The sequence below is a fragment of the Antrostomus carolinensis genome, unplaced genomic scaffold (genome assembly GCF_000700745.2).
Source record: "Antrostomus carolinensis isolate BGI_N321 unplaced genomic scaffold, ASM70074v2 scaffold44089, whole genome shotgun sequence".
NCBI lineage: Eukaryota > Metazoa > Chordata > Aves > Caprimulgiformes > Caprimulgidae > Antrostomus > Antrostomus carolinensis.
In genome coordinates this window covers 1-23,302 of record NW_010337245.1, presented here as the reverse complement: position 1 = coordinate 23,302, position 23,302 = coordinate 1, and the positions used below count along the sequence as shown (strand labels likewise).

The following is a 23,302-nucleotide window of genomic DNA, read 5'->3' as shown; positions in this document are numbered from 1 at the left end:
CTTTTTGCCTCTTGAACTGCTTGTTTTGTGTTACCTTACAGGCCCAGATAACCTCGTGGTTAACACGTTATTAGATGACAGATACTAGCTGCAATGGGCTCAGCAGAAAGCATTTTCCCATTGAAAATACCCTAAACACAGCCAGTGGTTTTAAGGAAACTACATTTTTTAATCACTTCAGTGAACTCACAAGACACTTTTTTTTTTTTTGCTATTTCACAGCCACAGAACCAAGAGAGGATATCAAGGATTTCTGCAGACCAAGAGTTTCTGGAGGAGACACTAACACCTGCAGAGCTGAAGAGAGCATTTTAGGACCATTTACTGTGAAAGCAGAAGTCTGTTTCACTGCAGATGATGGGATAACTAACAATACCTAAGAGAAGCTAAGAAAAGACCTTTATATATATATTTTTTTATATATATATATACACACACACACACATATATATAAAATCCACTAGCACACAAACCCCTGCATTTAACCAAACTCTTCAGGGTACTATTTATAAGATCTTTTCTATTTGTTGGTTGGTCCTACTGGACCTCAAGCGAAGGATCTCCAGATCTTACCACAACAGGGGAAATGCATCAGGAAAGGAACTTAACAAGCCAAAACATGCCTTGAAAATAACTCGAGTAAGCTCCAGCTAGCAAGGATTACTTACTCAATAGTCTGTTTCATCAGTGCGCTTCGCATTTTAAAAGGAAGTTACCAAGAAAAAGCGCAGGGAAGTCTGATAAGAGACTGAGTAGAACATATCCAAGGCACTTAATAGTTGGGGTTTTTTTAAAGGATGTTACTTCAGTGCTTTTTCAGCTAAGAATGTTTACAGTGCACAGCAATTAGTCACTATTTCTGTGGCTGAAGGTTAAGAACTGTTGAAGAGCCTGCAGCCTTTGGAAGTGGCAGCCACACTGTGGGGTTCCGCTGGCCGAGGTGGAGCCCTTGATATTCAAAGATGTCAAAAATCCAGGAAGAAGTTCCATGGGCAGAGATGGTTTCTCAGACATGATATGAACATACTCAGCTCCACTTTGGGGTAACATTACGTGCTTGGAAAGCAGCGTATGAATAAGACTCGTGTTCACGTCTGCAGTAATGACTCAAGTGCGGTTGCAGTTTGACTTGTTCTCTCCTTCAATGTATTCTTTGTTGTGTTAAGCTCTGTTTGGCTTTCATTGTGCCCTCCCTTTTTTTGTTTGTTTGAGCATCTTTGTAAAAAACAACAACAACCCCCCCCCCAAAAAACAACAAAAAAACCCCATTAAATGTAGAAGTGACCAAATTAAAATAGCTCTGTCAGTAATCACCACCAGGACTACCCAAACTTCCAGCTTCACGGGATTGTACTGCTTGTGGAGCACATCATTCCCTTTACTTCTACCTGCATACAGCTCTTTGATAGCCCACCATTCCCAATATTCTGTATTTATCACTTTCTGGTTTGGCTCTATCAATTTTTTTTCCCTTTTTGGCTGCTAGTTTGGTTGCAAATGAGGTTGTGACAAAGGTCCGTGCAGTGTAGTTGTAGAAAATGTTCAAGATTCAAAGTCACCTCCTCATGGTTGAGAAAAAAACCAACATTTCTAATAGAGAATCACATCTGGTTTGTCCTTTCTGTCCACGTTCCAGGTTCCAGCTGCTCTTTTTCAAGACTATTTTCATTCAGCTTTGTGACTACATGTGCAGGCTGTATTTGCATACGACGATGAATGAGTCTGATAAAATCATTACTTACCAGGAAGTGCTACGTGATGTAACATTTCCTTGATCTAACCTGCTGTTATTCTCTCTTCCTTGAGCTACCCCAGGTGATCCTCAGCAGCGTTTAACAAGATGAAACACGCGTGCCTGCGGAGGGACGACCGACGGGCACTCTGCCTTTATTTTGAGCAAAAATGAGCTGTTAGAGAAGCTCCCAGAACTGAGAATTTCTACACTGGCGTTTTCTCTTCCCTGAAGACTTGTGTTATTTACTGCTGTTATCCCTAACCCTGCTCTTGGTGGCTAAAAAAGCTTTGACAACAGTGCTACGGGCACAGGGATCTCCAAACACTTGGAAAGACATCAGGAAAACAGGTTTTAATCTGCACTTGCACTTTTAAAGTTGTTTCTTCCCAATTTCTTTCCAATTTCTCCCAGCCCCCCCAGCATCCCCCTCCAGCTCAGTTCAGACAGGGTGTGGATGATGAACGTGCCTGCTGAGCCACACGTGCCAGCTGCTTCTGCAGCCAACAGGAGATGAAGGGAAGTGCTGATGTCCACGCAGCTCAGGATGGAGGCACAGAAGTGCCAGAGCTCGTTTCACCCATAACCAACATCTCGGTGAACCTTGCTCTCTGCTTCCACTGCCCGCAGACACTAACCAAGGACATTTCCTTCCTCAGGAGGCAAAGCTCCAGGACCAGGACAGCGATGCTTTAGCTCCACAGCAATTGTTTCAAGACAGAGCTGCAAACTGGGAGACACCGAGTCTACCAAGCAAACTGCCAAGTGATCTTCAACCAGGCACTTTACACTTTCAGATCTCACATGTCTTCCAAAGCAGGGTGGGCGGGAGGAACCCAGCCTCGCTCCTGCTCAGCAGCAGCGGCACACAAAGCAATCGTTATGCCAAGATTTAGCTCGTAAATCCCTCAAGATCTGGTGTTCATGGAGCATAAACAACCTTTGCCTCACAGCCTCGTTGAGCTGTACCTCCACGTTTCCCAAGCTCAGCTACACAGACCTGCCAATACCCATCCTCTCGCGGTCCCTTCGCTGACACAGGCATGCCAACAAGAAAGCCAGTTGCCATGGCATTTTTTTCCCCCTACAGACAGATGTCCATTAAAAACCAAGTCAGCCTCAGGTTTGCTTCACAGAGCAGCTTTCAGTTATTATTATCAGCCCGTAAGGAATTTCCACCGTGCCCCTTCACCTCAGATGTTTCAATGCATTTCAGTATTAATCCCTGGGGATTAGAAGGAAACTCCTACAGAACAGGCACAGGTATATTCAAAGGACAAATTTCAAATTAGGATCTGGGTTTATGTTTTTGGCAGGTGATTACCACATGACCACATTTGGAAATGGCTGAATTTGTTACCTCTGGCACTCCTTCTCCTATGTTTGCTAAGAGTCTGTGCTAAAATCATCAGGCAAATTGGAAGTGAAATATGGAACTTTTCCCCTCCTCCGACACAGCTACACCTGGGACACAGCTCCAGGATCTTGGCTTTAGGAGGAAGCTGCCTGCCCCGGCCAGGAGCATCACCTGAGGTTCCATCCATGGAGAAAGGACTCCCACTCCCGCATGGGAAGCCCAGGCAGCTTCTGCAAGCAGGGCCGAGCGCTTCCAGCAAATGCACGTGTGTCAAGGAGTGATGTCTTCTTCCTCCCTTACAAGGCCACGTTTTTATTTAATATTGGAAAAACAGCTTAATGGATTCCATCCTCCCCCTCAGCCCATCCTGCCTGCGATGGGGCCAAGAGCTTGGCGGAGGTGTCCCTTGGGAAAAGCAGGGGAGCTTCCTACTACAGTGCTGGCAACACATCACCAGCATCTCTGCAGGGCTGAGCTTCAGAGGGTGCGGTCAGGTATTTTGATTTGGATGATGACAGCAAAATACGTGAGAATTCGACACTGAAACTTAACTACCCAGTGAAATTAGTTTTCCTTGCTCAAGCACCACAGCGCTAAGACGAGCGTTAAAGAAATCCTCTTAGTGATGTGCAGGGAGGGATCTCCCCTCTCACATCTGGGTCTAAACCTGGCAGGGCTTCTAACGTGTTCTTTGTTTAGGCTGTGGCACTTGGGAGACGTAGTCCTTCTGCGTGGGAGCTGACATTTTGGAGACGTTACTGCAGCTCAGAGCCCTGCATCCGGGCTGGCTCGCTGCGAGTTTTCCACAGCAGCCTGGGACCTCCATGGAGCCAAGAGCCACTACTTCAGCTCTTCACTCCTCGTAGTTCTGCAAAACAGCCAGGGCTGAGCACATACCCAGATGCAGGGTCCTGAGGGAACGCTCCCTTCCAGGCTCAAAAACACTTCCCAAGCCGAAGCGTTTGGATTTCTCCTCTCGGTTACAGCTAGCGCAGCTGCAAATATGATCAAAAATATCTAATCCTCTTAACTGCTTCTGCAGTCTGACTCCTCTCGCCGCAGAGGAAAGCGCTGTGATTTCAGCACGTCGTCTGCGTTCCCACCCGGCTGCCTGTAAACCTCGGCTTTTACACAGTTGTTCATTCCTCCCCGTTGATTTCTTGGAAGGAGGAGTAGGTGTTTGGCTCCCTGCGATGAAGCTGCATGGGTATGTCAGTGAGGGGTGGAGGCCAGGAGCTCCCAGGTCCCAGGGCTGTGCCCACCTCTCAGTGATCCTTCACTCAGCAGGCAGGATCCAGTTGGGATTTCTTCTTGTCTCCAGTGAAGCCAGAGCATGTTCAAAAGCTTCCAAGGAGAATTGTTTGGAAGAAGTCCTCTTTGCTCTTCCTGCAACCTCTGCACTTGCAGAGGAAAACTCTTGGCACAGCTGTGCTTGGACAAGACCGGCTGGTTCCCCCTCCATCGGCACAGGGCCATGGGCTGCAGCAGCATCCCTGTCTCCCATGGACCACACCAGCTCACCCATCTTGCTCAGCTCCATCTCCCTCTCAGCTTCTCCAGCCCTCGCAGAAGGTTTTCCAACTGGGACTCCACATAAACCATGGATTCAAGCCAATGGCACTAGGCATTTCTCCTGCCTATGTTACTTCTGCTTGGACTAAGATTACCAGTAGTGTAGAGAACTTGTTCTAGGAGATCTAGTCATGTTAAACAGATGTACTATGGTTTTATTTTATGTTTACAGAGCTCAGACACAGAGACCATGAGCTTGCCTTGGAGCCTTGCTCATACCCATAGTGGGATCTTGTCCCACCCCAGAGAGAAGGAGCCCACCAAGGTAGGTTTCCTTCATGTGCTTAAACCTCACGTTTTACAGGGCAAGAGGATGTGTTTCTTCACCCAACAGCGTCACACATCAAGAGAGACTGATAAATACCGCAAAGTCTCGTAGAAATAGAGATGTGAGGAGAGAGGGAGATTGGGTGGCAGAGGCATCTAGTGTCCAGAGCAGCATCTTTGCATCCAGAAAACCAGCCTCAGTGTAGCTCAGGAAACCCTCCCCAGAGAGCCCCCACCTACGCCAACGCCAGTGCAGCAACAACCCCTCCAGGTGCAGCAGCTTTATAGGAGCTGTTGGCTGTGAAGAACGTTCAACAGGGACCAATTTCCTGATGGGGAAGTGCACATTCCTCTGTCTGAGGTGTTTGATGTTTTTAACCAGCTTGGGATGGAAGGAGTTGGATTCTCCAGCTCCCTGTGAGAAGGTAGAAGGAAACCACGTGAATGTCTTGAGATTTGTTGTCTAACTCATTTAACCTGGTTACTTCCAGGTCAGGAAGGGACAAGCTCTAACTGCTGCTTGCTGCTATAAATAAGGTTTGCTGAAGGGTGGTGCAGGAGCAGGAAGCTTTAGGTGCAGGGTTGTAACTTGGCTTTGAAATGAAAGCAGCTCTCTCAAGTCGCCTCCTGCTTCCAGCAGACCTGTCGCTATTTTGTTGTTGTCCCTTGGAGGCTGAAGTGAAGCAGAGGACAGAGCTGGCTCTTGCCTTGGGAAACGTGTGCAGGAATTCAGGCTGGGAATGAATATACAAACATCCCTCCTGTGCTGCAAAACTCCCCTCCAAACGCTGCTGACTGTCCTGGGGTAGGACCCGCCCTGGAGAGCCGGAGCAGCTGGATGCATCTGCCTTTAAAAGAGTGTTATTGGACCAAAATGCCCATTTAGGTAAAAAAAAGGAGGGGAGAAGCCTCGGAGAAATGGACCTGAATTGCTCAGAGCTCAAACGAGAACAGACAAGTCGGATGGTGCAGATCAAGGCAGGAATTTTCCACGGGGCCTTAGGGAATTGGGCTCCAATGAAAAGGTACATGGAGCAGAGAGCGGGTGGTGGGAGGGCCGTGAGCCCCCTGGGAAGGGCCCGGGCTGGCTGTGGGGCAGGCACAGGGAGCACAGCACGGCCATGGGGTGCTCCAGCTGCTTGGATGGACGGACAGACACCCACAGACCTTTGCCTGAGGGGTGACTCCGTGTCCACTCTGCTAGTGGCACCGTGTGAGGTTTTTCTAGGGCACAAACCAGAGAGATGTCACCTCAGCCAGGACCTCAGCTCCTAAAAGAGCAGAACCAGTGTCACGGAGGGGATAAGTCAGCGTCAAGGGACAGGTTCTTCCCAAGAGGCAAATTAGCCCACTGCTAATAACGAGTCCCTGGAACCGGGTGAAACAGAGCAGTGGCAGCCAGACCACTGCTGCATCTCATCCCAAACCGCGGTACCAGCAGCCGGCCAGGCTCATGGGAACCCACCAGCAGAGAGACCAGGGGTGCTGGAGCTGGGGTGGCCGCAGGTCTCATGGGCGCTGCTTTCCCTTCCCACCTCCACAGATCCTGCCCAGAGCTTGGGCACAAACCCTGTGGGTGCTGGAGGTGGAATCCCACCTTGACATCATGTGGAGCCCCACCGAGCAGCGCTGCTTCTGCCTCCTGCTAATCCAGACTTTGCAGTTTGCTTACAGGGAACATCCCTGGTGTGAGGCAGTGACAGCTGAGCCCCGAGCCCTGGATCACCTCAATCTCCCTGACATTTCCCTTCCAAGCAGGAGGACACAGCCCTTTCTGTCCCTGCCATCCCTCCAGCTGCGGGTGCTGCTTCTCCCAGCCGCCGAGAAGCCGTGCTGACCCGTCACCCCATCTCACCGCCTCTCCTCTCCGCTCGCTCGGGAGCGGCTGCCGGAGTGAATCATTTCAGCATCCTCAAAGCGTGGAGGACTCTGCCAACCTTCGTGCAATTTCTGGCCATCGCTCGGCTCCATCTGTGTTTCTCTCTGGCCATTTTAAATCCTGCAGCCTTTCCTGTGGTGCCTGATGACCTCCTCGCCTGAGCTGGTGGGTGCAGAGCTGACAGCAGAGGCTCTTGGGCTGCCTTGGGTGTTTTGGCCGTTACCGTCCTGCCCACATATGCAGAATCACAAGTAATTTTGCTGTTCTGCTTCTTCTTTGCCAGCCTGTGAATCAGGGACCCTTTGCAGAGATGGAACAGCAGGATCCAGCGAAGTTCACAGAAGGTGCTGGCCACCAGGAGCCCTTTGGGGGAGAGCAGGTTCCCCTTTTCTTGCTCCTGGTGGAACGTCTCCTCTCTTAGTGCCACACAGCCCACATGGCAAGTGCCAAGGCGGGCGTTGTCCCGGAGCTCTCTGATACCACAGCACCAGGAGAGGCAGCAAACCACCTTGGCTGTTCATCGGGGGGAATGGGTGTTTCTTTCATGATTTAAAAAAGTCTATTGTAAGTTTCTGAATTGGAGCAGGATCTTGGCCAATCTCAGGTGTTGAGTGCTTGAGGGAAGTTTTATGGTGCTGCAACCTCCTGCTGTGGTGATACTGAGTCATCAGCCACAAAGCTGACCTGTTGGTCGAGTTGCAGATGTCAGAACTTGACCGCAGGCTGGAGAGGTCCGAGTGCCATCGCTTTTTCCAGGCACTCAGGTGTTGGGAGGATGGTTAAGGAAGAGTCACAGACTGGTCTTCACTGGGACTTTTCCCTTCACCACGGGTGGGCTCAAGCCACATCAGCGCTGCTTCTGGCCTGCGACCAGATCAAGCGTGGTCCCGCTGCAGAGGAAGTGTCACAGGGGAGCCCGGCTGACCTGCAGCAGTGGATGATCACCCAGATGGACACTGCAGGCTGCTCTGCCAGCTGGGGTGATTGTAGGAGAAGCTGGAGGGGACAGAAGGACTGGGGGTAATTTGGTTTAACACAAAAGTATTCAACAACCCTTGCTCCTTCTGCATGAGCTGCCCACTTCTGATGAGCCAGACAGAGATAATCATCCCATCAGCTCAGCTGAACTGAACTTCCCCAGAACCCAAACACAACAAGGAGCTTGTCTGGACAACTTTGCCTTTGAGTTAAAAAGTAGAAGACTGCAAAAAGAGTAAGTCAGATGATGTGTCCTTCTCCTTGCCCTCTCCTCCCTCCACTTCCAGTTGGAGACACAAACAAAAATACCGCACGCTGGTTTAATTTTCAATCACATTTTTTGAAAATGAATTCTGAGATACAGCATCCTCGTGTTCTCCACACAGCCAGCTTTCAGCAAAAGGGCAGAGGATCTTAGGTGGTGTAAAAACATATCTTCAATAAAATAGTTTCTATCTGAGAACAAGCTGTGTTGTACATCTCTAGGTCCTTAGAATAACTTACAGAAGCAGAGGCCGGGCTGTACAATCCACACCAGAGCAGTGAGCGCACATTCATGAGGTAGAAGTTCCAGATGACTGGGGCCGATCTCCAAACCCAAGCAGTGGATGCAGCAAGTGCACAAATTTGTATTTCAAAGTGAGGAAGTTCTACATTTCCAGCCCATAAAGTCAGGAAACAGATTATAAGGACTCACCTTCCGAGAATCATTCTATTTATTGTAACTTGTTCCTTCCACTTGGGCAAAAAGAACAACTTCTTCCAATAAAGGACTAGATGTTTTATTGGGTTTTTTTTGTTCCAGTTTGGAGTCAGAGCTGCATTTTCAGTGTTACAGACTAAGACTGAGGCTGTTCCTGCAGTTTGAACAGCAGAAAAGGAGCACACCATGGGCTGAACTGGCAACTGCAGCCTCCCCTGGCCATTTTTACTACAGGATCAGCCTCTAAATGCTCCAACTGCTGAGAGGAACACAGCAACCGGGACAGCCAGCGTAAAACTTCCCACCCCAGAGCATCAAGTCCGGTATATATTCTAAGTGAAAACCACCACCACCACCACCATTAGTCCCCAGCTGTCCCTTAAGGACCTGCCTACCTTTGGGGCAAATCACACTGAAGTTTTACCAGCCGAGGTTTTGTCCAGAGCCACGTTTTGGAGCAGCACAGGCAGCGCTGGGTGATGACAGGCACCGGACACAGCAGCTGGATGGAGGGTCCCATCACAGGGCAACGCGCTCAGCTCTGCCGCAGCCCCGAGCGCAGCGACCCCGCAGCTGCTGCAAAGGCTGGAGATGGGGACATCCCCGTGAGGAGCTCTGAAAAGGCTGCGTTAGCCATTCTCACCTGGTTCTGAGGAGAGCACGGAGGGAACGCGCCCGCACCCCGCTCCAGGAGGATGGGAACACCGTGGCAGCTGTGAGTGTTCCGTGCACCAGCCTCCGCCGAGACGGCTCTTATTTAATTTGTAGAAACGCCTGTAAAATAACCACCTTCAACACTTTCCAGAATATAAAACTCTGGTGTGTTCTGCCCCACAGGCAGCAAGTGCTGAGCTTTCAGAGACCATCTTTAAAATGAAGAAACAGGTCGTAGCAAAGTCCCTTGAAGCGTTTAATATCCCGGTTACAAGCCTTTAGGCCTCAGTCAGTTTCTTACACCGCTTAAGATGGTTTATTTTCCACACCTCACTCCTTTTTATTTCCAAACTACAGTTCTACTCCTGCACTAGCAGTTCTGCAGTGTCAGGACTGCACATACTAAAAGGAGATGTATATAATATAACTTACACTGTTTATTAAATAAAATAATTTCTTAACTGAGAATACTTTTAATCCAGGAGAAGAACTGGAGAAGCCTCACACGCTGGGTCTAACCTACTCTACAGCATCCCCTTAGGGAACGTGATGTTTAACACACACACCCCGAAACAGTTCACTCTCCAAGGAGAAAGTCAAATGCATGACAGGAGGGGCTTTCAAAAGGTAGGAAGGCAAAGTGGTCGTTAAGATCTGCCTAAAAATAGCTAAATAGTGCAGTGAAATGCTTTTAAATACCACAGACACCTCCATTGACTGGCAGCCAGTTTTATGAGCAGCTCTGAAGACAATTTCTAGCTGAGCTTTAGTGAACTGGGCATTCCCAGCCAGAGAGGTGAGCCTGGCCTACCACGAGCACAGCCAGCTTCAGGATGGGAGCAGGGCACTCGGATCTTCACTTGCCCCTCTTGCCACGGCCTCTCCTGGAAGAAGGTTTGCCGGTGCCCCCCGTGGAGGAGCTGGCAGAAGATGCCACTGCAATGTTGATCTGTCCTTCCTGAATCTCCTGTCGGGTCTCAGCTGGGAGGTGATTGATTTTCTGTTGTGTCTCTAAGTAGAACATGACATCCCGCAACTGCTCCTGGATCTCGGAGATCTGCAGGTCCTTCTGTTCACAGGTTTCCTTTAACACTCTCTCCTCCTCCTTTAGTTTGTTCTGAAGCAAAGCTTGATTCGCTCGCAAACACTTATTCAGTTCTTGCTCCTCCTTCAGCTCGTTGGAAAGTTTAGCCACTTTGTTATTCAGCTGAGAACACCTTAAAAACAGAAGCACAAGTCAGGAAAGCGGTGCTATACCCACGTCAAACGCTGCTGCACCCTTTTCACTTCCAATTCCTTAGGGCAACTGACCTCCACCTGTCCCCACCCCCACCAAGACCAACTGGAACCTAGAAAGATGGGCAAGAGGAGGCAACACAAGAAGACTCTGAATTCCCCCCCCCCAGGATGTTTTTACCCAGCTTAAGGCTTCCTGGCACCTGCTTTGTCTGTGTGGTGGTACCTGCATATGGAATAGGATGTTGGGAAGGAGAATCCCTTCCTTTGTCCCTCCAACTGCATAACCCAGGAGAATCCCTTCCCTGTCAGCTGAGGCAATTCCATCCGGTACCAAAGGCCAACAGTGCAGGCAGCAGGCAGGGTGTGTGTGGGAGCACGGGACTGTAACCTTGAACACCCATCTGCAACTCACAGAACAGGTGCCAAAAAGGGCACAGAGATCACACGGGGCCCTTCGAGAGCGAAGGGCACCCAGGGACTCCCAGATGCTGGCTCCCACCACGCTCTGAGTACAAGACCTGAAGATACAACTTCACTCAGAAGCAAGATGCTCCCACAAGGGTATCAGTAGCCTTGTGTTTCCCAGAGAGCACTTCCCTGCTCTTAATAACTCAGTGCTTTTGCCCTGGAAGTTTGCTGACATCACACACAGGCTCCTTTCCACTCATCAAGGTGAGCTGCACGACCCACAGCTCACCAGCCTGGGTTCCCTGCTCCAGGACTGCCAGAGAGGCGGCAGTGCCAGGGGCCTGGTGGGCCAGGAGGAACAGAGCACCCAGTCCCACCCAGGGAGCTGGAGCACTTCTCCATGCTTAATGTCCTTCATCTAGGCACTTCTTAAGGTCTACATTTTCCTCTGTGCAGGGTGAGATGCCTCTGCTGAGCTGCCTTCCCTCTCCTTGGATGTATCCACCAATTGTGAAACAGACCAGTGTCTCCTTTGGAGCAGGCAGAGGAGGGATTACTGAATGCTAAATATGCAGACTGTGTAAAAAGAGCCAAAAGCCCCAAAGCTGTGTTCTACTCCACAGGCACTTTCAATTTGTGAACACCTACAGAAATGAGAGCTGCTTTTTCTTTTTTAAATAAGCTGTGTGCTCAGTGTATCAGTTTAAATAGCTCAAAATCACCCAGGAATAGCATGATTTTTTTTTCCTTTTTGGATATCAATGCACAGAGTTTTAATGGCTGCATGGAACTAAACCTGGCAGCGGTACCCACTTCCTTTCCACAGACTGCTTTTCTTTGAGCAAGTCATTCAGCCTCTGTTCCAGACTGTCACACTTCTCAATGGTCTCTTTAAATTTGGTCTTCATGTTGTTAATCTGTAAAAACAAACACACGGCTGTTTCAAAGAGATCAAAGTCCTGTGCACTTTCATTATGACATTCATTTCTAGACTTTGACCAATGACTATATCCAGGTAAGCAAAAGCTTTGAGTCAAGAGAAGGTTTCATTATGACCAAGACCCTCTGCATTTACAGCTCTCAGTACCCCAACCAGGAACCACGTTGCCGTGGAAGCTGCTCACACAGAACAACAACTCAGGCTGCAAATCTGTGCCAGGCATCCCATTCAAACAAAAGCTGCATCAGATCCTTAACTTCTTATTGACTGCAGTTAAGAATTCATTTAGCTGTTCCCTCAGACGTTTTTGTACCTGTCAGCAAACTTCCATTTCCATCTCCAGGCTTCACAATGTCGGGCTTTTGCTCATTTTAAACCAAACCTCAAGTAAGTGTGGTCAAAGCCTGAAAATGAACATGTGACTTTGCTCAGCACTGACTCAGCAGCTCGCTGTCATAAGGCAGTGACCTACTGACACGAATATCTTACTCATGCAAAACGCAAACAGAAACACATGTACGTTGGCTTCCTCTTCCCCTCTGCTTCACAACTCGAGACTGAAGAAAACCAAGCTCTGGTTCTCTAGGCACTGCACAGAACATGTCAAAACCTCTACCCTAAGACTTACAGGAGATTTGTAGACAGAAATACTTGTTTCCCCTATATTAGTGTCAAAAGCTTGCTTACACGCAGTGGAGACAGGAATTTAAAGGAAAAATGCTTTCCTGGAGGAGCAATCTGGATAAATGTCAGCGTCAGCAGCGCACATGGTGCCTTGGCTGCTGCCAGAGCCACTGCAGAGCAGGTTTAAAGCCTTCCGGCCTTAATCACCGAATGTTTATGCAGCTGATGGTTAATTTGGGGAAGTAGCCTGAGCACTGATAATGGAATACACTGCACAGTGGCACTGATCCAGACAAGACTTACACAGAGTGAGTGCCATGGATAAAACTGTAAGGACTCTAAACATGAAGCCACTTTTGGGGAATATCATACTCATTTCACTTTGAAGTTGCTTTGTGGATCGTGTTTCCTGGTCACGTGCAAGATGATTTTTGCTGCATCTTTTCCTTCTTATAGGGTCCCCCATAAGATGTCTGGGATTGTTCTTTAGACAGAGGTCAATGACCACTATTTCAACGGTCATAATTTCTACATTTACGATGCTACTTAAGTGCAGATACCAAATGGTTAATTAGAAGTCAGGCAGAAAGTACAGCTAAGGGCTCAGCCCTAAATCCTGACTCACTTTAAACCTGGTTGAAAGGATCTATGTAGGGTGAAAAGCATTAAAACATCCTCACTGGATTATTTTTGCACGTGACATTTTGAAGCAGTCCTGCCTACAAAATGCTTTATAGGAGGAGACTCTGAACTTTTCCCAAAGGGTGATGAGGGGAGATAGGGGATCAAAAAGAAAGGGCAAATCAATATGCATTTGGAGCAGAAAGACTGCTGCCACTTTCTGCAGCCGAGCAAATTAAAGTCATGTTGTCTATGCTACGCTAACCTTCCCTAGAGATAGATGTCAGTGTGAGACGGATGGCACCGGCAAGCAGGGATCCTGCAGCAGCACGGACTTGTTTTCCCCACTGCTGCAGTTTCCCGAGCAGCACATTTAAATCAACCTTCAATCTAGGTGGCAATCTACCTACTTCTGCACCACCGAGCAGCAAATTGCTAGATCTCAGCACAGAGATAAGGGATACGTCTTGGAGCCAATTTTCTCAGCTGGTAGGGAAACAGGCTACACGAGGCCGTGTCAGGAACAGCTCCATCTCCCATTTAACTTGTCCAGGGACCTGTTTCAGGAACAGCTCCATCTCCCATTTAACTTGTCCAGGGACCTGTTTCAGGAACAGCTCCATCTCCCATTTAACTTGCCCAGGGACCTGTTTCAGGAACAGCTCCATCTCCCATTTAACTTGCCCAGGGACCTGTTTCAGCAGAGTTTCACACGTGCCCAGAGCAGAGCTCACCTCTTCAGCCGTATCCTTTTCTATTCGGACAATCTTGTTTTCCCAATAGATTCGTTGCGATTCCAGCTGGCTCGTTAGCAAATACGAGTACTATAAACACAGAAGATGTACACAGAACAGTCAGCTTTCCTCTAAGGGTGGTTATTGCTGATTAAGAAGCCCAAAGGGCTCCAATATACAAATCAATTTAATCAGATGAAATTGAGCACGCAGGACATTCTGAACATACGTGCAAACTGCGGATCCAGCAGATGTGCTTCATCAATTTGATTTCAAAAATCCAATCACTTGATTTTTTCGAAGTCAAGGGAAGCCTTCAGGGCACAACAGCAAGGATCACGTGAAGGTTCTGCCAAGCCATACCCAGCACCACGCCAAGAACTTTTTACAAGAGGAGACACATTTTTTTTTACTGTAGTAGCAATAAATCTCTACAAGTTTTACACTCCACAGGAAAAATGAAGAATCAACCATCCCTGTCACGAGAGTCTGAGATCCCAAAGGCTGAGTTCTCCATTCACAGCCCAAAACCCAGGGCAGAGGGTAAATGCACATCTCTGGCTTCACTGTAAGAACATCTCTGGGAAAGCGTTCTCAGCTGTGTGCAACTGCTCACAATTATTGTTCTCCAACAAGTACAGCGCATTCCAATGTTATTTTGGCATCTGAACAAGGATATAAGCCTTACAATCCCCTCCTTTCCCTCCTGGTTCTGCAAATGAGTTATGGGAAGGTTGGAAAATGTGATTGTTTCTTATCATCAGGCTAATAAGCATCGAATTAGTCATTCACTACAGAATTAAACACGTGCAAAAAGCCTTGAACACTCTCAGTAGTATCAGAATGCCAAAATACGCTGCCAAATTCATTCTCTCTAGAAATATTTACATCTCATAAGCTAGATAGAAAGGTCTTATGTACATTAAGCACTAACCTCCCAGAAAAAAGGGTTAAAAATAGCTGCTTTAGCATCTAAGCCTTACTCAGAAAATTAATGGAAAAACAACCAAATATTTATTTGAACAATAAGCTTATGAAGTCTGGTGTCTGGGCTGTTCCTCCTCAGATACCCTTGTGTCTAATGCAGCTGAAATCATGCTGCAGTATCTCTGCTCAGTGGAGCAGGAATTTTGAGTTTCTCTCCTTTACCCTTCCAGTTAAGATAGGAGGAGCTGGCCAACAGGTATGGAAAAAAAAATACATCGTTCTTTGTGCAAGAGAAGGGAGCAGAACAGGGCTGCTATCAGATAAGCCTGTCAGCTTTCTCTGCTAGCCAAGGTAAGCACGTAGCTATGGATTCCTACATACTTGCTAAGTTTACAAGCTAAACTCCTTGAACTGACAGTTCCATACACATCCTGGCTCCTAAACCAAGTCCCAGCTCCACTAGGAAGGGTCTGGTGAGCGAGTCAGGGCATTTGGAGCCATTTCTCTCTCCAATGACCTGTGTGTTTGTAGCAGCGTTAACCAGCTCATCTTCAATGTACCGGTGAACACGGGATCAAACTGCAGCCAGCTTACACTCAGCTGCATCAGCTCTGCAGAGCCAAGAAGAGATTAAAAAAAAAAAAGGCAAAAAAAAAAGCAGTAAAACCATCCTGCTTCTGCCTGAAGATGATTGCCGACATGCAGGGAGCAGGTCTGCTGCATAAGCTGATGTAATTTTCCTGTAGTCGTATCTGGATTTGAAACACTTCCACACAGCGGCACAACGCAGAGTCCAACAAGCCAAAATATTTACCTCTAATTGTAAGGCATCAATTTTCTCTTCCTGACACATATCTCCCTCGCACTCATACTGAACTATCTTCCCATCAGTTTTACTTGCAACCAGTCGATGGACGTAGTTATCTGAAGAGAGAAAAAATTTCAACCACAGAGAGTTTGAGCTTAAGAACACCCAGGTTGACACCAGTGGAAACACTTTCTGCAGCACAATTAACCGTGCAGACTGCAGCAGCAGCGTGTCAGCGAGGCAGAAAGCCAACAACAGATGTATTTGGTTTTTAGCAGACTTTGCACAGACACCTTACAGGATATTTATTACCACAGCCCATTCCCATACCTCAGGGCAAATCGATGGAACAGGAGTAACAAACACTCCACGGAGACTATGGGACTGCCCTGGTTCATTACAGAGTCATGTTCTCCCTCCTCCATCTGCTACAGAGCCACAGAAACTGCTGTTACAGAGGAGATGGATGGTCCCCAAAGACAAGGGATTAGTACAGATGCAAACTCCTTTATCTCCAAGCAAACTCTATCACAAGTTCTCTTACTAAGGGGTCCCAAAAGCCACTTCACAAATAAGGTGATCCCACAAGAGGGGAGGACAGAGCCCTTACCTCCAGCATAGTCCCAGACTCTGTGGTTAGTCAACTGCATTGCGTAGGTGTGCTGGGTCTCCTCAAAGTGTTTGTAAGCGTGTCGACTCACGTACCGGCCGCAGCCGATGTGTCCACAGATTAAACAGATCCAAAGGTTCTGCCAACAGAAAGAGAAAGCTCTGTACATACAACACAAGTCAAGTGGTGGCACTGGCACTTGGAGAAAGTGTGATGTGACACTGATACCCTGCTGACACTGCTACATCCAGTCACTTCCTTGGAAAGTGAAGAGCATTTGCTTTTCCCCCTCCTTCTTTGAAGCCTTGTGCAGCTGGAAGGTCAAAGAGAAGGAGGTACCTGCTCATTGGAGGTGCTGGGCACATCGACAGATGACCACAAGCATGGTGGAAGAATGGCCTTGACTAACAAATGAGGCACCTCAGCAGGACCACAACAGCAAGCTCTGAAGAGCACAGACTAGAAGGGACCACCAAGTTCAGTGTGAGTTTAGCTGCCTGCTGTCAAACTCATCACACACGCTCTGATCAGCTTATGTGCTAATATTTCTTTCTAAGAATCAGAAACATTTGTCACAATAGGAAACCTGGGAGGTAAGATTCCCTTCCCAGTACTGATTCCTACTCAAAAGGAAAGCAGATACACCACTGTGGTAAAATCAGCCCAAAAGCAGCCACAGAACTAACCCCAAAAGCAACCAGAGCAGCTGCGCAGTCAGATCTAGTCTAGATCTCACTCACCATCCACCCACCTACTTACTTCTTGAACTCCACACTCAAAACACTTGTTCTCTTCCACTGGCTCAGGTGTTTGGCAGTATCTGCAGACAGGGCACCTAGAGGGCAATAAGCATCGTGATTAGACACAAGGATCTCCATCTGAATATGATGGTAATTAAAAAGAGAGCCAGAGAGCTCAAAGGAAACGCCTTATGCAGCGAGACGCTCCCTATGCGCGCGCATCTCTCGGCTCTCATGCGCTCCACTCCAATCTGCCTCCGTTCCACACCAGACTACTGGTTTTAAGCCAGTAAGTGACAGAAGAACAAAGAGCAGCTCTTCCAAAGCCATCTCACAGTCTCAGCTTCATCTGGTTTTGCTGCAGTCCAGGTGTAGAGAACATCTGCAACCAAAAGCCTCAGTGGGGCTGTTGGTAACCTCAGCCTCTGCCAGTAAGCAAAAAACCCACGACCGAGCTCAAGAAACACTTCCCTGCCTCAGCCACAAACGCTGTAGAGATGTGTCACACGTCTCCAAACATTGCTCCTGACATCTCCAGTTCTCTGTTACCTGCGGGGTTTCATGCAGCAGCTCCACACTGTTGTGGAAGGATGCTGTAACTACACACTGCTGAGGACAGCAGAGTAACAGAGGGAGGTACTACACTTTGTAAACATACCTCAGTCCTTAAACTAACCCTCAGGAGATGGGGAGATGTTTCAATTTCACCTCAACGCAACAGATTCACTCTCAGCCCTTCCAGGAAGAACATCCCATAACTGTACCCTTAAAGAATCAGTAGCAGGCACCCCACTATCATTTACTTTGAAACTATACCACTGTGCTGCCAGGAAGAGAGAAGACCCAAGACCATAAGGAACCTTTGTCCAGATCCTAAGGTCTGGAAGCTCAGCCAGGGAGCGGGGTAACTGAGGCTGTGTGTCCTGTTCCCAGGACTCCTCATGTATTTTTCATCAGCTGCTGGATAAGCTACAGAAATATTCAAGGGAGGAGACAGCTGGATTGCAGTCAGCTCTCTACACAAATTCGGGCACTGACAGCCTCTGTGGCGCCTGAGCAGAGTGGAGAGGGATTTTCTTTTATCATTCTTCTACAGTGGGAACATAAGTTCTGCTTAAACTGTACATTAGATATTTAAGTGCTATTTCGGATCTTGCTCCCACATTGGCTAAGCTCCACCGCTTCAAATTTAAACTGGTTTTGATTTATAGAGCAAAGCAGCCCATAAACTTGAATAGCTACAAATCTGATGAATCTTACCGAGATGCTGTTACTTTGGTTTACAAATGACAGAGGGGCTACAATTCTCCTCACACTCCATCAGAAAATCAGGCCATCAGCGGTACCAGTGACAGGGAAGAAGACACAGCAAAGATCAGCAGCCTGCTGCAGTGTCTAGGGCTGCCTGATGTGCAGTAAAACAGCAAACAGTGTCCAGAAGAGTGACAAATATGCACAACCTGGGTGCCTGTCAGGGCTCTGCAGCTCAGACACACTGAAATCCTCATCTACAGGGATGTGAAGAGTGGTGAAAAAACACCAACAGGAAAGGGTTAGCAGTGGTGAAAGAATTGCTGCTTTAAGGACAGACACAAGTCCAGCCCCCAGCACTGCCCAGTGCCACGGAGCATCTCCCAGAGGCAGAGACACGGGTGAGTGACCCCAGCCAGGAACACAGCCTCCCATCGCTCAGCCCGTGCCCACCTTGAACAACACAGCCTGTCCAGAGCAGCTGCCTCCCCTTCCCTTCCTGATTTACAGAGTGATCCTGTCATCATCCCTTCCTTCCCTGCCTCCCTTCCATCTCACCTTCCAGTCACAGAATCACAGAATCTTCTGGTTGGAAAAGACCTTTGAGATCATTGAGTCCAACCGTACCTGTCCACAGCTAAACCAGATCTCTGAGCACCTCATCTACCCGGCTTCTAAACACCCCCAGGGATGGGGACTCCACCACCTCTTCCAGTGCTTGAGAACCCTTTCAGTGAAGAAGTATTTCCTGACATCAGTCCTGTCTCCCTGCACACTTGCTCTTGCCCAGCTCTTTTTTATCCTCTCCCAGCATCTGGCTGAGACACCAAGACTGCAGGGCTCCCAAAAGGGCCCCCAAGCTCCAGCCAGATGTGCAGATCTGTCTACAGCCTCAGCCACGCCACGGAAACAAGTGACTGAACACACACACGAGAGTGAAACAGGGCTGTGTGTGCATCCAACGCTGTCTGCCTCAGTATTTTTATCCTACAATATTTTAAAATAGTCAGCATTACTCTACAACTCCTTTCCTGCCTTAGCAGTGAGGCCCACGGGAAACATTGTTCAATTACTTTTGGCGGGGAGATTTCTCTCTGGGAGTCCCTTAATGGGAAAAAAAAAAAGAGCATTAGAACTTACAGTAATTCCTGCCCCCACACTCTGAGGAGCAGAACCAGTCTCGTCAGCACGTAACCACCACACTCAAAACAAGAGTTTTAGATGTGGAAATAAAGAAAAGCCTCTTACGTGGTGTCCTCCCACCGCTGCAGACACTGGCTGTGAAAGCTGTGGTTACACAGCGTGGTGAGGATCCCGTTCACAGACTCATCCATCCTCTCCAGACACACTGTGCACTTGGGGAGCTCTGTCAGATTCATCACAGGCAGGCTGGCCCCCTTCAAAAGAACAAGCAGAGACAAATTGCTCAGCACCTTCCAATCACCATAAATTAAGCACCCACATAAGAAAAAGTCAAATTTCTCTCTCATTAGCGCTGGCACAAGGGTACAAACACACCACAGAGTAATCCTGAGAGTCGACAGAGGGGTTAGAAATGTATTTAAAAAAAAAAAAGTAAGTGATTCCCAACATTCAACAGACCACAGCCAGGATCCTCATCACAGCCCGGGCTCAGTGCAGCTGCTGCACCTCCACCAGCCCCATTTTATTTTCTGGATCTACTGCCCACAGCAGGTTTAGGTCAGAGACAGCACAGTGACGAGACATGAAGCCCATGAAGTCACCCAACAAACACTCCCAAGTAGAAACAGCACTGGAAATGGGTTTGAGTTGATAGAGTGAAGCAGTTCTTGCAGCATTCTGCCCAGTCTAAATAATCCTGTTAAAATTCTGTGAAGTGCAGGGAAAACAAACTTACATCTTCTGATTTGAAGACTTCAGCCCTTTCCACGTACACCAGCTGGCAAACGTCTTCCTCGATGGAGTTGAACTGCCGGCCGTTGCACGCCATGTAAAAGCTGTCAGCATCAGCCTGTGCACAACACAGGGGACACCAGTGAAAACCAGAACACCTGCAGCTGATACAGCCGAGGAGGAGGAGGAGAGATCTGCTGTATCGTCCCTTCTCCCCTCCACCAAGCCCTGGAATACAGGAGGAGGTGTTTCAGCCAGTCAGCTCCTGCCAGCAAGCTTTGCATCTTGGCACTGGCTTTAGCGTTCCCACTCGAAGACAAGAAGTGAAGTTCCCAGCAGTGACAGCCCCTCTGGGACCTGAGCAGTCCACAGGGATAACGGATTTCCCTTTCAGCATCTGGTTTTGCCCTTTGTCAGCATTTTCAGTGCATTTGCAAAGCAAATTTGGTCTCTGCAAAAATGTAAGAGGGTTACGTTGCAGGCCAGTGATCGTTGTGCCAGGGAAAGGGACAATTTAACTGTGGGAAAGGATCCATGTCACTGGTCACAGTTCAGGCAGGCTCTGAACCAGCCAGAAGCATCAAGGGCTGGGAAATTTGCTTTTGCTGCCTGCAGACACAGCCATGAGGGGTCACTGGGGAACAGGGCTTCAGGGAATTTCCTAAGGAACAGGAATTTCAGGGTGAATTAAGCACAAGTTTGCGGATTTGCTGCAAGCCTCTTTAGCTTTAGATACGTGCCCATGGAATCTGAGACAGCTACAGACACAATGCACCTTTGCAACTACTGCAAGTAGCACAAAAGGCTCATAAATCCAGGGGATTGTGGATTCCCCAGGCAGGGGAAACATCTCACGCAGCATTCACACCTGGGGGAAAGCTCTCCCCATCCCTAAAATAGGTCATGTGCAGTTGGGAGAAGAGAAGGTTAAGAAGGTCCACACAGGAACTGGCCCAGGGGAATGCTTAAAGCTACATAGTTCAAGAAGAGCTGTGAGCAGCAAACTCTTACCTGGTTATTGACTCATCCCCTAGGCTCTCAGCTTTGGGGGTGACTGTCCTTTTCAGACTGTACTGGCAGTGGCTGTGAGACCACCCAGCTCCTCAGAAAAGCAGAATTAAATCTTCCTGAAAACACTAACAAAGCCCCACTGGTTGGGTCTTTTCTGTTCAGCAGAGTACAACACACCACTCTCCTTCTGAATATGCTCTGAGCTAGCAGAGATCTGTGTAACCTTCATATTTTTAATATCCTGCCAACAAGAAATAGGATAGCACAGAACACAGCAGACACTTGCCTAAAGGTCAAGGTGTGGGCTAATCCCAGCCAGCAGCCCCAGGAAAGCTCTGGGCAATAGGACAGGACTGTTTCTCCAGGGGTGAAGCACAACCTGGGCTGAGTGAAGGCAGAGGACACTCCTACACAGCAGCTGGACATGCCACCACGGTCCCTTCTACAGCAAAAAAGGACTTCCAGTTCTTACCTGTGAGCTGAACTTTATCAGCACCATGTACTGGTTTGGAGTGGAATCTCGGATGATTTTCATGTGCTCGATTACTTCGTAGAAAGAAGCAACAAACTTCATCAGGTCGTGGCTGGTCATGGTGGCGGGGACGGTGAGGATACAGAGCATGGCGCTGCGCCTCACGTCTTCCTTTAAAGAGGTCATCTTGCTGGTAAGACAAGAGTGACACAACTTCACCTCGTTGTGTCAGGCAGAGCTGGATACATCACCCCTCCAAACAGCTTTGCTGTCAATCTTAACCCTCTTTTGTACATTTGTAAATGTTAATAAAGAGAAGGAAGGGGTTGTGGTGAGTGTCCAGCACACCCACGTGAAACTACGGCTTTTTAAACTGTGCAGCTCCAATAAACAATGGTTTTGTCAGGAATAGTTTGAAATCTGTTTTTCTATAAAAATAGTTAAAGTTGGCAAGCCCCAGGTGCTCCCAACTATTCCCAGAAGAAGTGAGCAATGTTTGCTGCTATTTCAAATTGTGTCTCCTGACAGCTTTCAGCAAGAGCTGAAATGGAAGCTCTGAGGCAATTATAGGGGAACAGCGTGGAATTGAAATCCCCAAAACATGAGGTGAAACCTCCCACTTCAGACCTGCAACCAGGACCCCAGAGATCACAACTTCATTGTGGGATCCCTTGAGAAGCTGCTTTCAAACATCACTTCATCTAGTGGGGGGTGTCCCTGCTGATGGCAGGGGGGTTGGAACTGGATGAGCTTGAAGGTCCCTCCCAACCCAAACCAGTCTGTGGTTCTCTGATTCTATGATTTTTTAGGAACCTGCATTCACCTTGTGCTCTTCCAGCCCCTGGCACAAGCCCCCTCCCCCTGGATGACACCACCTCAGCTGGGGGACCCGGACCAGCCTCCAGCTCCACCACTAACACCAGGACCTGTCTGCCCTCCTGGGTGTGAGTCACCCTTCCTGTTTGTCCCAGCTCAGGAGCCACAGCCCCGGGGTGACCGACTCACCCTTCCTGGTGGCAGCACCATGACTCAGGGGCACTGATCCCACCAGAGCTACAACTACTCAGGTTTTCTTACTTTGTTTTGTACAGGTGCATGATGCCATGAACGATTTCAACAGAGGGATTCCCGCTGAAGAAGGAAATCTGGTCAGGGAGCTGTTTGGAAGGCGAGTCTGGAGCAGCCTCGTGCTCTTTACTTTGATCACCATGTTTATTTTTGTCCTCAGCAGATGAAGCCTCTGAAGATTTTCTTCCCTCCACGGCAGCTTTTGTTTCATCTTGTACAAATCAAAAGTTTCCAGGTTACTAATGGTGCATCAGAGATGTTCCCTAAGCACAGGCTGTGTGCACACAGTGGAGCCGCCAGAACTCAAACTACAGCCCTGGAAAGCAGCAGAACCAGCCACCTCCCACCTTTGCCATTCCAGAGGGAACTCTGGAGCTGCCAGACACCCACTGTCACCCCCTGGCAGGACCCCCAGTTGTACCATGCCCAGTGAAATCCCAACACACACTGGTACCAGTGCAAAGCAACTGGGAGAGGTTGGCTGAGCTGCACGGCTCTGAGGGCAGCTCTGACAACACCACCTGGGAGTTTCCACCTTGAAACCTCCCCTCTATCAGGGAATTTAAACATCCACGGAGCTGAATGGTCCCGTTTCTACAGAGCAGGCAAAACCCCAACCAGCCCACGATAAATTACCCCTTTACAGAGCAGGAAACCCTCCCCAGCCACAACCAGCTCTCCTGTCCGGGTCCCAACACACATCCCTGAGTTTTCCTACCTGTTTTCCCAACTGCGTGACCGACCCGAGACCCACAAACCCAGCAGCACCTCTGCCACCCCCACGCTGAGCGGGGACACTTGTCACTGGAGGTGCCAGCGCCTGGGACACGCT

General features: G+C 48.6%; 1 protein-coding gene across 1 annotated transcript; it reads right to left on the bottom strand.

The window, feature by feature from the left end:
- Positions 1 to 9,232: 9,232 nt before the first annotated feature.
- On the bottom strand, positions 9,233 to 22,681 carry BRAP (BRCA1 associated protein; the record flags this gene model as incomplete). The annotated part of the gene is made up of 10 exons (XM_010175117.2): positions 9,233 to 10,359; positions 11,603 to 11,706; positions 13,709 to 13,798; positions 15,450 to 15,559; positions 16,054 to 16,192; positions 16,813 to 16,888; positions 19,293 to 19,441; positions 19,924 to 20,037; positions 21,403 to 21,592; positions 22,480 to 22,681. Coding segments are annotated over 10 exons (1,535 nt in total), but the record flags the coding sequence as incomplete, so codon positions are not given.
- Between the last annotated feature and the right edge of the window lie 621 nt (positions 22,682 to 23,302).